At 48.9% G+C, this 14,341-nt stretch overlaps 1 protein-coding gene across 1 annotated transcript in view; it reads right to left on the bottom strand.

Annotated features, from left to right (window-relative positions):
• LOC146341345 (vomeronasal type-2 receptor 26-like) overlaps window positions 1-14,341 on the bottom strand; it is a 40,181-nt gene that overhangs the window by 21,678 nt on the left and 4,162 nt on the right. The window contains exon 2 of the mRNA XM_084807384.1: window positions 2,896-3,187. Within this exon, the coding sequence (XP_084663510.1) occupies window positions 2,896-3,187 (292 nt within the window). The remainder of the gene's footprint in view (window positions 1-2,895; window positions 3,188-14,341) is intronic.

The raw sequence follows: 14,341 nt of genomic DNA, 5'->3' as shown, positions 1-14,341 counted from the left end.
TGGTAGCTACGGCAGTGGCAAAAGATGCCATTTGCATCCCTATGCTAGCCCATGATAGGCTACATATATTTTAAGTAGCCTATCATGTGGGGATGTCAGAGAATTTTGCCACAAATCTCGGGAAGGTTGAATGCCAGCGCATTCGGCCCTCCGAAATTGGTTGCGAAATGGTCTGCCAGCCCCATGACCCCCCCCCCCCGGTATGGGACTTACCTTGGGCAAATCCTCCTGGAAGCGGCGGCTGCGGTGGTGGTTCGGCGGCGGTTTGGCGGCGGCAGCTGCAGCGGGCGGTCTTCCGACCGGCTGCCACCGCCGCCATTTCCAGTAAAAAAAAAAAATGGAAAAAAATGTGATAGGCTAAGTAAAGATTTACGTAGCCTATCACGGCTAGATTTTTAAAAAATACCATGATAGGCTACATAAATGTTTATGTAGCTTATCACAGCTGAGTAAAAAAAAACAACCGCATGTATGCAAATGGCAGCGCCCATGGGCGCCACCATTTGCGTTCCTTATTTTGTCACATCTAGTCTACGTAAACATTTACATAGACTACGGCGAAAATAAGGGGAATGCAAATAGCGTAGCACTTTTTTTTTTTTTACTCAGCTGTGATAGGCTACGTAAATATTTATGTAGCCTTTCACAGCTGACTGCAGGGACGCAAACATTTGCGCACCCGGCTGGCCAGGATTCGGGGGGGGAGGGATGGAGCGCCTCCCCCCGAGCCAGAATATTGGGGGGGGGAGGGACGGAGCGCCTCCCCCCCACCTCGAATCACATTTCGTGAAAAGGTGAGTGACTTTCGTACATCCCTACTATCACGGCTAAAGAAGGGACACAAATGGCGTCCCCTACGCCATTTGCATCCTGTCTTTAGCCGTGATAGGCTATGTAAATATTTATGTAGCCTATCACGGGCTACCATAGGGATGCAAATTAGGGATTGCAGAGAATTCCGCCATGGATCTCGGTGAGGCCGAATGCCAGTGCATTCGGCCCCCCGAAATCTGTAGCGGAACAGCCTGCCACCCCCCACCCCCCCCACGGATCCCCCCCGGGGTGAGACTTACCTGGGGCGGATCTTTCGGGCGGCGGTGGCTGCTGCGGTGGCGGCAGTTGCAGCGGCTGATCTTCTGACCGGCTGCTGCCACCGCCGCCATTTGCAGTCTTGTTAAAAAAAAAACACACGGTGTGATAGGCTACGTAAAGATTTATGTAGCCTATCATGGCTGGATGTAAAAAAAAAAAAAACACGCATGCAAATGGTGGCGGCTATGGCCGCCGCCATTTGTGTTCCTTATTTTTGGTAGGGATGGCGGAGAATTTCTCCCCGAAACTTCAGAGGGCCGAGCGCCAATGTGTTCGGCCTCCCGAACAAGTTTCGGGGAGAAATCCTCCGAACCCCCCCCGCCCCCCGCACCCCCCCTGGGACGGGACTTACCTTCACCGAATGTCCCTCCCGGTGGCGGGTCCGGCCGGCGGTTCGGCGGGTGTTCGAGTGGGGCAGGAGCGGCAGCCGGTCTTTCGACCAGCTGCCGCTGCCGCCATTGCAATCAAAAAAAAAAAATGCCCCCTGATAGGCTACATGATGATTCACGTAGCCTATCACGGCTGACTTTGCAGATCTAGCCGTGATAGGTTACGTGAATCATCACGCAGCCTATCAGGGGGCGTTTTTTTTTAAAAAAAAAAACTTTCGCGTTCACGGCCTGGGCGAGGCGGGAAGCCTCCCCCCCGGCCTGAACTTTGCAGGGGGAGCAGCGAAATGCCTCCCCCCCACCGCGAACGTCCTTCGACGACAGGTAAGGGACTTTCGTCCACCCCTAATTTTTGGCCATCTTAATCTACGTAAATATTTATGTAGACTAAGACGGCGAAAATAAGGGGAACTCAAATAGCATTGCAGACGCTATTTGCGTTCCCCCTTCTTTTCGCCGTCTTAGTCTACGTAAATATTTACATAGACTAAGATGGCCAAAAATAAGGAACGCAAATGGCGGCAGCCGTCGCCGCCGCCATTTCCGTACACGCGTTTTGTGTGTGTGTGTTTTTTAAGCCAGACATGACAGGCTACGTAAGTCTTTACATAGCCTATCACGGCTGACTACAGGGACGCAAACGGCAGCGGCTATGGCTGCCGCCATTTGCATCCCTGCTAGCCAGCAGCCAGATATCTGGCTGCTGGCGGAGCTGGCCGGCGGCTCCACGGAATCCCCACAGAGTGGAGATGGCCAGCCAGGATTCTGGGGTGAATGTGCGGAGTGCCTCCCCCCTCGGCGAGGGTTCTGGGGGGAGGGACTGTGCACCTTCCCCCCCCCAGCGGAACCCGGCGGAGCCAGGTAAGGGGACTTTCATACATCCCTATGGAGCAGAGCTGGCCAGGCAGGATTCTGAGGGGGGGCTGACCTGATCGCCTCCCCTCCTATCGAGGATTCTGGGGGGAGGAACGGATCACTTCCCCCCCCAGTGGATGCCCCAAATGGAACCAGGTAAGGGATTTGTATATCTCTTGTGAAGGGGACATACAGAAGCAACAAATGTTCAGAGAGAGAGAGGGAAAGAGAGAGGTTGGCAGGCAGGAAGGCAGGCAGAGAAGGAGACATGGAGGTGGATGAATTAAATTTTATGTGGAATCATTAATTACCACAACAGTCATCAAGGAACATTGATTGTTGATCCACAACATTCATTCAATATTCCCTTCCTTAAATACTATTGCAGGAAATGGATGCTACATTAGGTACCATTTATTTTCATTTACTTTTAGTTTATAGATTGTCGAGAAGATGCAATGTGTTTGTTTTGAAATGAACAAAGTCAACTGAAAGATCATCATATTAGAATATGTCTGAAAAGCAAGATTTTTCACCCATCCCAAAAGATGTTATTTACCTGTGGAATCTTGTACAGACTAAAGATGCTGGCCATCTGGATAATGTCTCCTCCACTGATCCCCCCAATGATAGACAACACCTCTTTTTTCCAATTACACTTGAAATTAGGCGCCTTCCTTTGCTGCGTGAAGAGCAGATGCACAATGGCTTCAGATGTGCTTCTTGCATTATGTAGGTTGTCATAAATATGGAACCCCAGAGTCGTGTTGGGCAAGAGGCTGGGATTCTTATTGATCTCGTGGATGGCAAAAATAAAAGCAAAGGCTTGTTGATAATTCTTCGACACTATTCTGCAATGAGAATGACAGCGAGAGACATATGCGATGCATTTTCGCTAGCGGCAGATGGGCAAAGGTTGTAGAGCTCGCCATCCATATCAGAATGGGAGATTGAATGACTGATAGATTTTCTTAACTGCCCATCTGGACAGTCACCTGACCACTCTGGGTGATGTACAACAGTACAAACAATTTTAAACTCTAAAATTACACTTTAAAACATCGTATTTCTAAAAATATCCTCACCCACCTCAAATGCCTGCCTGAACAACCATGTTTTCAATATGTGGCAGAAGCCCATTGCAGAGTTCCCTAGGGAGGGAGTTCCACAGAGTGGGGCCACCACAGAGAAGGCCCTCTCCCTCGTCCTCACCAGCCTTGCTATCCTGGCTGATGGGACAGAGAGAAGGCCATCCTAGGCTGATCTTGTAAACTGGACACTCTGGTTCTGATGGAGGTGTTGCTTTAGATAGGCTGGGCCAGAACCATACAGGGTTTTAAAGTTCAAAACCAACACCTTGAATTTGGCCCAGAAAACAACTGGTAGCCAGTACAACTCCTTCAGCATCGGAGAGATTAAAGCAAAAGGAAGGAAATGTTAAACACAGGGTTGACACACCTCTAATAACACCTCAATTTTCTCAGCTGATACTATTTTCCCAATACCTTGAGATCATTGATAGGCAAAGATGCACCAATTGGAGTTCCACCCTTGGCCATTCTAACCCTCATCTGGGAAATTGTGTTACCGCTACTACGTAATAAAGGAAGGCTTACTGAAGATTACAAGGAGTCCGGTCTGGAGGATCTGTAAACTGCAGTGATTCATACAAAGGCTGTATGAGAGAGAGGAACCCTCCAATTATTATATCTCCAGACTTGGACACATTGGTTGATTCATGAACCTTCTGTGGCTTAAGGTCATAAACAATAGGTGGCAGCAGGAGAAGCAGCCATACCACCATTAACAACCACTTGAGTCCAAGAACATGCTGACTCCTGCAACAACCACACACCTTCATCTTTAATGACTGCCTTGTCTACATTGGTCCCCACAGCAAGAAACTGACTGAAATGTATCCCTTTCATCCAAGTACCACATAGGAGAAGAATGAGCACTCAAAGAAAAGATGATGGATTTTGGCCTACTCCTCAAAGACACAGTACCCTAGCTCTGGGAGGCACATTATCAGTTCAGCCCAGAAGACAGTTTAGAAATGAAAAAAGCCTACGTTTTAAACTGGATTAATAATTCTCCCCTTAATATACATGACAAAATAACAGTAATTTTGCTAATTACATAGTATAGAAATGTCTCCCTGGTGTCATGGATTCTCTGTGTAAGGCAAAAAACAAAACAAAACAAAAAAGAAGTTTTAAAGATGTTATAAAACCATCTCCCTGGAGAATCAGTAATAGGAAAAGTTGGCTCATACTGCTCAACAGTTGCATATGGATGTCTGGCACGTGTGGTATTGGTCAAAAGTTCCCGAAAAAGAGACATTGGTTTGAATCCAGCCTTAGTTGCATTACTGAAATATATGTGTCCACCATACCAATATATGGGTCTGCTTTATGGCTAAATCTGACTCCAACCAATTCTCCTATGGACTGTTGAGCACGGATGGCGGAAAATTTCTCCACAAATCTTCAGGAGGCCGAGTGCCGATGCATTCGGCCCCCCAAAAGTGTTGGGGAAATTCTCCGCCGGCCCCCCAGCCCCTCTGGGATGGGACTTACCTTCGGCAAATGCCCCTCCCGGCGGCGGGTCCCGGTGGCGGTTCGGCAAATGCGGCGGCAGCGGCCGGTCTCCCAACCAGATGCCGCCGCCGCCATTACAAAATAAAAAAGTACAGTAAAAACAAAACAAAACACATACCCGTGATTGGCTACGTGACAATTTACATAGCCTATCACGGCTAGATTTCCAAAGTCAGCCATGATAGGCTACGTAAATAGTCACGTAGCCTATCACGGGTGACTTTGGAAAAAAAAAAAAGCGCGTACGCAAAAGCGCTATTTGCGTTGCCCTTATTTTCGCCGTAGTCTACGTAAATCTTTACGTAGACTAGACGTGCCAAAATAAGGAATGCAAATGGCGGCGCCCATGGGGCGCCGCCATTTGCATACGCGCTTTTTTTCCCCCCCAAAGTCACCCGTGATAGGCTATGTGACGATTTACGTAGCCTATCATGGCTGACTTTGGAAATCTAGCCGTGATAGGCTACGCAAATCGTTACATAGCCTATCACGGGTGTTTGTGTTTGTTTGTTTTTTACTTTTTTTTTCGCGGCCAGGGAGATGGGCGCTCCTCCCCGGCCTGAATTTCACCGGCGAGGGATGGGGCGCCTCCCCCCCAGCCTGAATTTCGGCCGGGCGAGGCAGGGCGCCTCCCCCCCTCACCTGAACTTCAGGGGGAGAACCGAAGCACCTCCCCCCCACCGCGAAGCAAGCTGCGGGACAAGGTAAGTCCCTTTCATCCATCCCTACTGTTGAGAGAATTAGGCACTGTATTACTATGCTAACAATACGCTGTAAGTGTAGGTCTCAGGGTGGGTAGGTCAAATCCTGCAAGCATCAGTTTCCCTGACAATTAACAGGGTTAAGAGCCAAGAGAGTGTTCATTTGAGAAGCAGTGGTGGTGTAAACATGGTAAATTAAAATCTGCACTGAATGACATGGGGACTAGTAATCCCCTAAACCCACGACCCTTCAGCTCATCCCCTCTTCCCTCTTTCATCTCCCTTTTCCAGCTGTCAGGTCAAATAATTCCAAGGGTGATAGGCTCCCTCCAACTTTCCTTAACATTACATACTCCAAACAATCCCGTCCTTCCTTGCATCCAAGCACAAATGAGAACCAATTGCAGACACTTGTGGAGGATACTGATTATCTAGACCCATTTCAATCTGAGTTTCGTTCTGGTTACGGGACTGAATCAGCCTTGGTTGCCCTGATGGATGACCTTCATCAAGAGTGGGACAGGGGGAGTGCAACCCTTTTAGTTCTGCTTGATCTCTCATCGGCTTTTGATGCCATTGACTATGATATCCTCCTGGATCGACTCCGTGGGATGGGTATTGGAGGCACTGTGCTACAATGGTTCCGGGCCTACCTACAGGGCAGAGTAACATTGGGTGACTATTCCTTGGCCCCTTGGCAATTGAGCTATGACAGGGTATCATCCTGTCACCAATGTTGTTTAACATCTATATGAAGTCGCTGGGAGTGGTCATTAGGGGATTTGGAGGTAAATGCCATCAGTATGCTGATGACACACAGCTCTATCTCCCTGTGTCATCTGAATCAGGAGAGGCTGTGCAAGTCCTGAATCAGTGCCTAGGCTCAGTGATGGGCTGGATGAGGGCCAATAAACTGAAGTTGAATCCTGCCAAGATGGAAGCCCTGTGGGTGAGCGGTTCCCAGGTCCAGTTCTGGATTTCCTCATTTCATTTCACATTTCCTGTTCTGGATGGGGTTGTACTCCCTCTGAAAGATCAGGTCCTTAGTCTGGGGGTACTCCTAGATCCATCATTGTCACTGGAGGCCCAAGTGGTTGCGGCAGCTCGTAGTGCCTTTTACCAGCTTCGGCTGGTTCACCAGCTATGGCCTCTCCTGGACAGGGATAGCTTGACTACAGTGGTACAGGCATTAGGAACCTCAAGACTGGATTACTGCAATGTGTTCTATGTGGGGCTGCCCTTAAGGCTGGTCTGGAAGTTGAAGCTAGTGCAGAATGCAGCAGCTTGGCTGTTGTCGGGAGATGTCCCCTTTCAGCATGTAACTCCTTTGCGGAGGAAACTACACTGGCTGCCTATTCACGACTGGGCCAGGTTTAAGGTATTAGTACTAGTGTACAAAGCCCTAAACAATTTGGGACCAGGATACCTGAGAGAGCACCTCCTTCCCTACTAACCTGCCCGGTCACTGAGATCATCAGAGGGCATGTTCCTGGTGGTTCCACATGGACCTATGGCCCGGTTGGAATCCACCAGGAGAAGAGCTTCAATGTGGTGGCCCCCTTCCTGTGGAATTCCATGCCTTTAGAGGTCAGGCAGGTGCCAACATTGTGTTCCTCTTTCCGGTGCCTCCTGAAGACGTTGTTCTTTCAAGAGGATTTCCTTGCATGACCAGCCATGGTTTGTTGAATTCCACTTTGTTGGGATTTGTCTTTTTAATAGGGATGCAAATTCCATTTGCGTTCCTTAGTTTGGCACGTCTAGTCTACATAAAGATTTACGTAGACTATGGCGAAAATAAGGGCAACGCAAATAGCGTTCCCTTATTTTCGCCGTAGTCTACGTAAATCTTTACGTAGACTAGACGTGCCAAACTAAGGAACACAAATGGCGGCACCCCATGGGCGCCGCCATTTGCGTACATGCTTTTTTTTTCCAAACTCACCCGTGATAGGCTACGTGACAATTTACATAGCCTATCATGGCTGACTTTGGAAATCTAGCCGTGATAGGCTACATAAATCGTTACATAGCCTATCACGGGTGTGTGTTGTTGTTTTTTTTACTTTCCTTTTTTTTTCGCGGCCGAGTAGATGGGGCGCTCCTCCCCAGCCTGAATTTCGGCGGCGAGGGATGGGACGCCTCCCCCCCTCACCTGAATTTCGGGGGGAGAACCGAAGCGCCTCCCCCCCACCGCAAAGCAAGCTGCAGGACCAGGTAAGTCCCTTTCGTCCATCCCTAGCAGCCGCCATTCGCTTCCTCCTCTCAATAGCTGTGATAGGCTATGTAAATACTTTGTAGCCTATCACAGCCTTTGCAGGGACGCCATTTGCTGGGCATTTGCTACCGCCATTTGCGTACACTGGGGTTTTTCCCTCTGCCATGATAGGCTACGTAAATATTTACATAGCCTATCACGGCTCAATACAGGGACGCAAATGGCGGCGGCTATGACAGCCACCATTTGCGTCCCTGCAGGGCTGCCCAGCAGATGGATGTGGAGTGGAGCTGGCTGGGCAGGATTCTGGGGGGAGGGACAGAGCATCTCCCCCCCCCATCGAGGATTCCAGGGGGAGGGACGGAGCACCTCCCCCCCACAGCGGATGCCACTGCGCGGAGCCAGGTAAGGGATTCATACATCCCTAATTTTTAAAAATGTTTTAACTTTTAAACTCTTTTAAACATTGTTTTATTCATATCATGTTGTGCACTGCTCCGAAAACTTCTGATGAGGAGCGGTATATAAATATTGTAAATAAATAAAAGAATAAAATAAAAAACTCCAAGGATGGTTCATAACAAATTATTTATTTATTTTTTCATTCACCATCTTTACATACCAGTCCACATCAAAGTTTTCAGAGCAGTGAACAACAAGATAAAAGAATAAAAACCCCAAATTAAAACAATTTTTTTTTTTTTAAAGGGGCACATTCTGAATGTAATCAACTGCTGCTGATAGCTCAAGGAAATTCGGGCTATAGTAATCTTTGGCCTGAAGCCCAAACTCTGAGTTGATGCTGGGTATCTCGGGTGAACTCCAAGTGGAGGCAGAGGGGTCCCGAAGTGGCGTGAAGGAGATCAGGTCACACAAAAGCACTTCAGAGTGCTATGGAGAGTTACGGAGGACAAGTCGCCATGCCTCGCCAGAAATATAGGGAGACACCGTATTAAAAATGGTTCCCCCATTCCCTGAGCAAGATGGCTACTGACATGTGTCCGGAGATCCTCAGAGCCAGCGGAGGCAGGGGCTCCCCCCTGGCAGTGGCAGCAGTGGCGGCAGCCTGCTCTCATGGTGAACTGCTGCCACTGGCCTAGGGTTGTACGAAACCCCTACCTTGCTCCGCTCCGGGGCATCTGCAGTGGGGGGGAGGTGCTCCATCCCTCCCCCCAGAATCCTCCCTGGTCAGCTCCTCCCTCCAGCGGCTCACAGAGCCACCAGGCTGCTGCGGCCACAAATGGTGATTTGCAAATGGTGGCTGCTACGCCATTTGCATGGCTGCCTTTTGCCATGATAGGCCACATAAATACTTACGTAGCCTATTATGGCAAAGAGCAGGGGTGCAAATGGGGTAGCGGCTGCCATTTGCACCCCTGCTCTTTGTAGGGATATACGAAAGTCACCTTTTCATGGATTCTGTTCATGGTGGGGGGGAGGTGTTCCGTCCCTCCCCCTGGAATCCTCGATGGGGGGGGAGGCGATCCGGTCCTCCCCCCCGGAATCCTCGACAGCTGGCTGTGCTCCGCAGCTGCTCCACGGAGCTGCTGGCCAGGCCCAGGCCAGGGCCGTCCGCAGCTGGATTTCCGACCGCAGAGGGCTATGGGTAAAAAGAAAAAAAGTTTACGCAAATGGCGGCTATGGCCGCCACCATTTGCATTCCTTATTTTTCGCCGTCTTAGTCTACGTCAATATTTACAGAGACTAACACGAAGAAAAGAAAGGGGAACAGAAATTGCGTAATGGGCGCTATTTGCATTCCCCTTTCTTTTCTTTGTCTTAGTCTACGTAAATTTTGATGTCAACTAAGACGGTGAAAAATAAGGAACACAAAACGGAGCACTTACCTGCTCCCATCCGCGCTGCTTTGCGTACGTGTTTTGTTTTTGTTTTTTAAACCCAGACATGATAGGCTACATAAGTCTTTATGTAGCCTGTCACGTCTATGGGGGGAAAAAAAAGAGAAAGACCAGACTGCAAATGGCGGCGGCAGTCGTTTGGAAGACCAGCAGCTGCCACTATCCGGAACATCTGCCCCAGGTAAGTCTCATCCCGGTGGGGATCCGCGGGGGGCGGGGGGGCTGGTAGGCCATTCCGCGATGGATTTCGGGGGGCCGAATGCACTGGCATTCAGCCTCACCGAGATCCGTCGCAGAATTCTCTGACATCCCTAGCTCTTTGCTGTGATAGGCTACATAAGTATTTACGTAGCCTATTTCGAACAAAGGCAGCCACGCAAATGGTGGCTGCTATGACAGGAGACCAGCCGGAGCCGCCTCTGCCGCATCTGCCAGAGCCGCCGGAGCCCCCTCCAGGTATGCTCTGTCCTGGGGGGATTCCGTGGGGTGGCAGGGGGGGGAGGCTGTTTTGCCACGGATTCTGGGGGATTCCGGATTCTGTGGCAGAATTCTCCTGGATTCTGTGGCAGAAATCTCTGACATCCCTACACTGGCCTCACTCAGACCTCCTTGCAAGCAAACAACCGGTGAAGGCTTGAGCAGAGGCTGGAGTCAGCCTGCAAAACGGCGCCCTCCCCTCCTTCTCAGGAAGGGGGGCAGTGCAGTTGGAGGGCAACTCCTGCCCTCATGCCTGTTCACAGTCTGTGAGGTGCAGCACCTTATCCAGCGGTTCTCCAGCTGGCAGCATCTCCCCCAGCAGCAGCGGCGGTTCCCTCGCGGCAGCAAAAAGAATAGAACATAAAATGTAATTATATGAGAAAGACAAATGGGGGGGAGACTCAATGGCAATGCTAATGTTGAAAAATAGAGTCATACTCTAGTGGTGTGAATTGTAACTGACTACAAACATCCCAACCAAACAAGAATACAGCAAAATCCTGTTCCCATAATCATTGGACATAGAAAGCTCAAAACAATCTAATCCTTTTTTATTATTTTTTTTCATTTTCCAGAATGTAGATATCCAGCCTGAGTTGGAGACACAACCAGTCTTATAGCCTGTGAGGTGGCAACATTGTGCCCATGGGCAGCAGGGCACACCGTACAACTTTCTTAGCACACACCAAGGTGCCCTACCCCTCCCACTTTTTATTTGTTTGGGTTGTTGTTTTTTTAATAACATATGTTCTTCCTGGCAGTTGGGATCACATCAAATCAAGGTGAAGGCCTCCAGCCACTGCCATAGAATCACAGAACAGTAGGATCAGAAGGGTCGTATAAGTCCATCGAGTCCAACCCCCTGAGCAATGCAGGAATCCAAGTCAGAGCATCCCTGACAGATGGCTGTCCAGCCTCATCTTGAATGCCTCCAGTGTGAGAGAGTCCACCACCTCCCTAGGGAATTGGTTCCATTGTCATATTGCTCTAAAAGTCAGGTGGTTTTTCCTGACATTCAGTCTGAATCTGGCTTCCTGTAACTTAAACCCATTATTCCATGTCCTGCATTCTGGGATGATTGAGAAGAGATCCTGGCCTTCCTCTCTGTGACAGACTTTTAAGTACTTGAAGAGTGCTATCATATCTCCCCTCAGTCTTCTCTTCTCAAGGCTAAACATGCCAAGTTTTTTCAGGCTGGCCTCAGAGGGCTTTGTTTCCAGTCCCCTGGCCATCTTCGTTTCCTTCCTCTGAACACTCTCCAGTTTGTCTGCATCCTTCTTCAAGTGTGGTGCCCAGAACTGGACACAGTACTCCAGATGTGGCCTAAGCAGTGCTGAGTAGCGGGGAACTAGTACTTCACAAGTTTGGAAGCTAAACTTCTATTCATGCAGCCCCAATTAGCACTTGTCTTTTTGCAGCCACATCATATTGTTGGCTGATATTCACCTTGTGATCTACAACAATTCCACGATCCTTCTCGTGTGTAGTATTGTTGAGCCAAGTATCCCCCATCTTGTAACTGGGCATTTGGTTTCTTTTTCCTAGGTGCAGAAATCAGCATTTATCTCTATGAAATCTCATTCTGCTGTTTTCTGCCCAGCACTCCAGCCTATCAAGGTCACTTTCTGTCTCTTTCTGTCTTCCAAAGTATTAGCTATCCCGCCCAATTTTGTGTCATCTGCACATTTGACAAGCATTCCCTGCACCTCCTCATCCAAGTCATTAATACAAATGTTGAAGAGCACTGGGCCCTGGACAGCCCTGCAGTAACCCGCTTGTTACCTCTCCCCAGTTGGAAAAAATCCCGTTGAGAAGCACACTTTGAATCTGATCCTGTAGCCAACTGTGGAACCACCTGAGAGTTGTTTCATCTATCCCACTTTTAGCTAGTTTGCTTATCAGAATATCATGGGGCACTCTGTGGAAAGGTTTGCTGAAGCTGAGGTATATTACATTCACCACATTCCCACAGTCCACAAGGGAGGTGACCAGATCAAACAATGAGATCAGCTTAGACTGGCAGGATTTGTTCTTGAGAAATCCATGTTGGCTTTGAGTAACCACTGGATTGTTTTCAAGGCAGTTACAGATAACACCAGGGACATAGAACCTCAGGCCTGGGGGTCATATCCTGCTCTCTGGGGGTGCCAAGGGACGGGATAAAAATTAAAGTGCTACAAGACAGCAGCAATACATATAAAGACTTTTAAAATGTCTGTCTATAACTCTGTTTGCTTTGCTCAAACCTGGTGGTTTCCCAGCTTTTTTGCAGATCTCTCCTCATTCTGAAAGGACGAAATATGTCTCCTAAGGTTTAATTAGTGGTAGTAGGAGGTTTAATATAATACATGCTGATCATTTGTATGTGTTTTGCCTTTGCTCCTTGGCTTTTGGTCCTACCCACCAATCAAACATGGCTCCCTGAGATCTTCTCTGAATGTAATTCAGCCCTGAGGTTGTGACAGAGGTTCCGTGCCCCTGAAGTCAGGGAATAAACATAGAGCCCTCTGGAATCCCAGAATATAACTCCCACACCATAGAGTAATAATCCCCCCAGCACCACCTTCTGCAATCACTGATTCCAGTAGCAGTGAAAACACTCTACGCCGTGGTCAATGTTATCAAAATACAAAAAAGGGCCACAGTTGTCAAAGCCGATAAGACACTTTACATCAGTTTTTGACCTGGATCAATACCATACATCCTACTATAAAATGTTCTTCTCATTTAGATGCATGGAGTGTTTCATTTTTAGATACAGAAGTATACTGCAGACAACATCATCTATACATTAGAGGCTTCAGAAAACCGACTGACAGAAATTCCCTTTTGCATTTTGAATCTTTCCACCCTGTGCATCTGCGTAGGAATTTACCATATGGACAATATTTACATCTCAAGAGGAACTCCTCACAATATCAAGAGTATGTGAATAAAAAATACTATTGAGGCAACAATTGGTAGATAGTAGGGATGGCGGAGAATTTCTCCACGAATCTCCAGGAGGCCGAATACCAACGCATTCGGCCCTCTGGAATTGGTGGGGAAATTCTCCGCCTCCCCGCCCCCCCCCGGGATGGGACTTACCTCGTGCGAATGTCCCTCTCGGTGGCATGTCCCAGTGGCATTTCGGCAGCGTTTCGGCAGGGGCGGGGGCGGCGGCCAGTCTTCCGACTGGCTGCCGCCGCCGCCGCCATTTCCCAGTAAAATGAAATGAAATAAAAAAACGTGATAGGCTACGTAATGATTTACATAGCCTATGATGGCTAGATTTTCGAAGTCAGCTGTGATAGGCTACGTAAATCTTTACATAGCCTATCATGGGTGACTTTGAAAAAAAAAAGCGCTTACACAAATGGCAGCACCCATGGGCGCCGCCATTTGCGTATGGGCTTTTTTTTTTTTTTCAAAGTCACCCTTGATAGGCTACGTAATGATTTACGTAGCCTATCACGGCTGACTTTGAAAATCTAGCCATGATAGGCTACATAAATCATTACATAGCCTATCACGTGTTATTTTCCCCCCATTACTTTTTTATTTCGCGGCTGGGGAGACGGGGCGCTCCCCCCCAGCCAGAATTTTGGCGGCGAGGGATGGGGCGCCTCCCCCCCGCCAAGAATTTCGGGGGGAGAACTGAAGCGCCTCCCCCCCCCACCATAAAGCAACCTGCAGGACCAGGTAAGGGATTTTCGTCCATCCCTACCTGACAGGGGATCTAATGATAAGATTACAGTCTCTCTGGAGCATTCTAATTTGTCCTTCTCTATCAAAAAATCAATATATAACTATTGGCATATAGTAGGGATGGCGGAGAATTTCTCCCCGAATCTTCAGGGGGCCGAGCAACAACGCATTCGGCCCCCCAAAATCGGTGGTGAAATTCTCCGCCCCCCCCGGGATGGGACTTACCTCGTGCGAATGTCCCTCCCGGTGGTGGGTCCCGGCGGCGGTTCGGTGGCCTTTCGTCGGGGGCGGGGGCGGCAGCCAGTCTTCTGACCGGCTGCTGCCACCGCCATTACAAAGTGTAACAAAAAAAACCCCACCCTGTGATTGGCTACGTAAGGATTAATGTAGCCTATGATGTTTGGGTTTTTTTACACTTTTTTTCGCGGCCGGGGAGACGGGGCGCTTCTCCCCGGCCTGAATTTCG

This window comes from Heloderma suspectum, chromosome 6, assembly GCF_057233095.1.
Source record: "Heloderma suspectum isolate Gila_16-S chromosome 6, 16-S_ref, whole genome shotgun sequence".
Lineage (NCBI taxonomy): Eukaryota > Metazoa > Chordata > Lepidosauria > Squamata > Helodermatidae > Heloderma > Heloderma suspectum.
The sequence above is the reverse complement of the archived record's forward strand: the minus strand, read 5'-3'. Positions and strand labels throughout refer to the sequence as shown.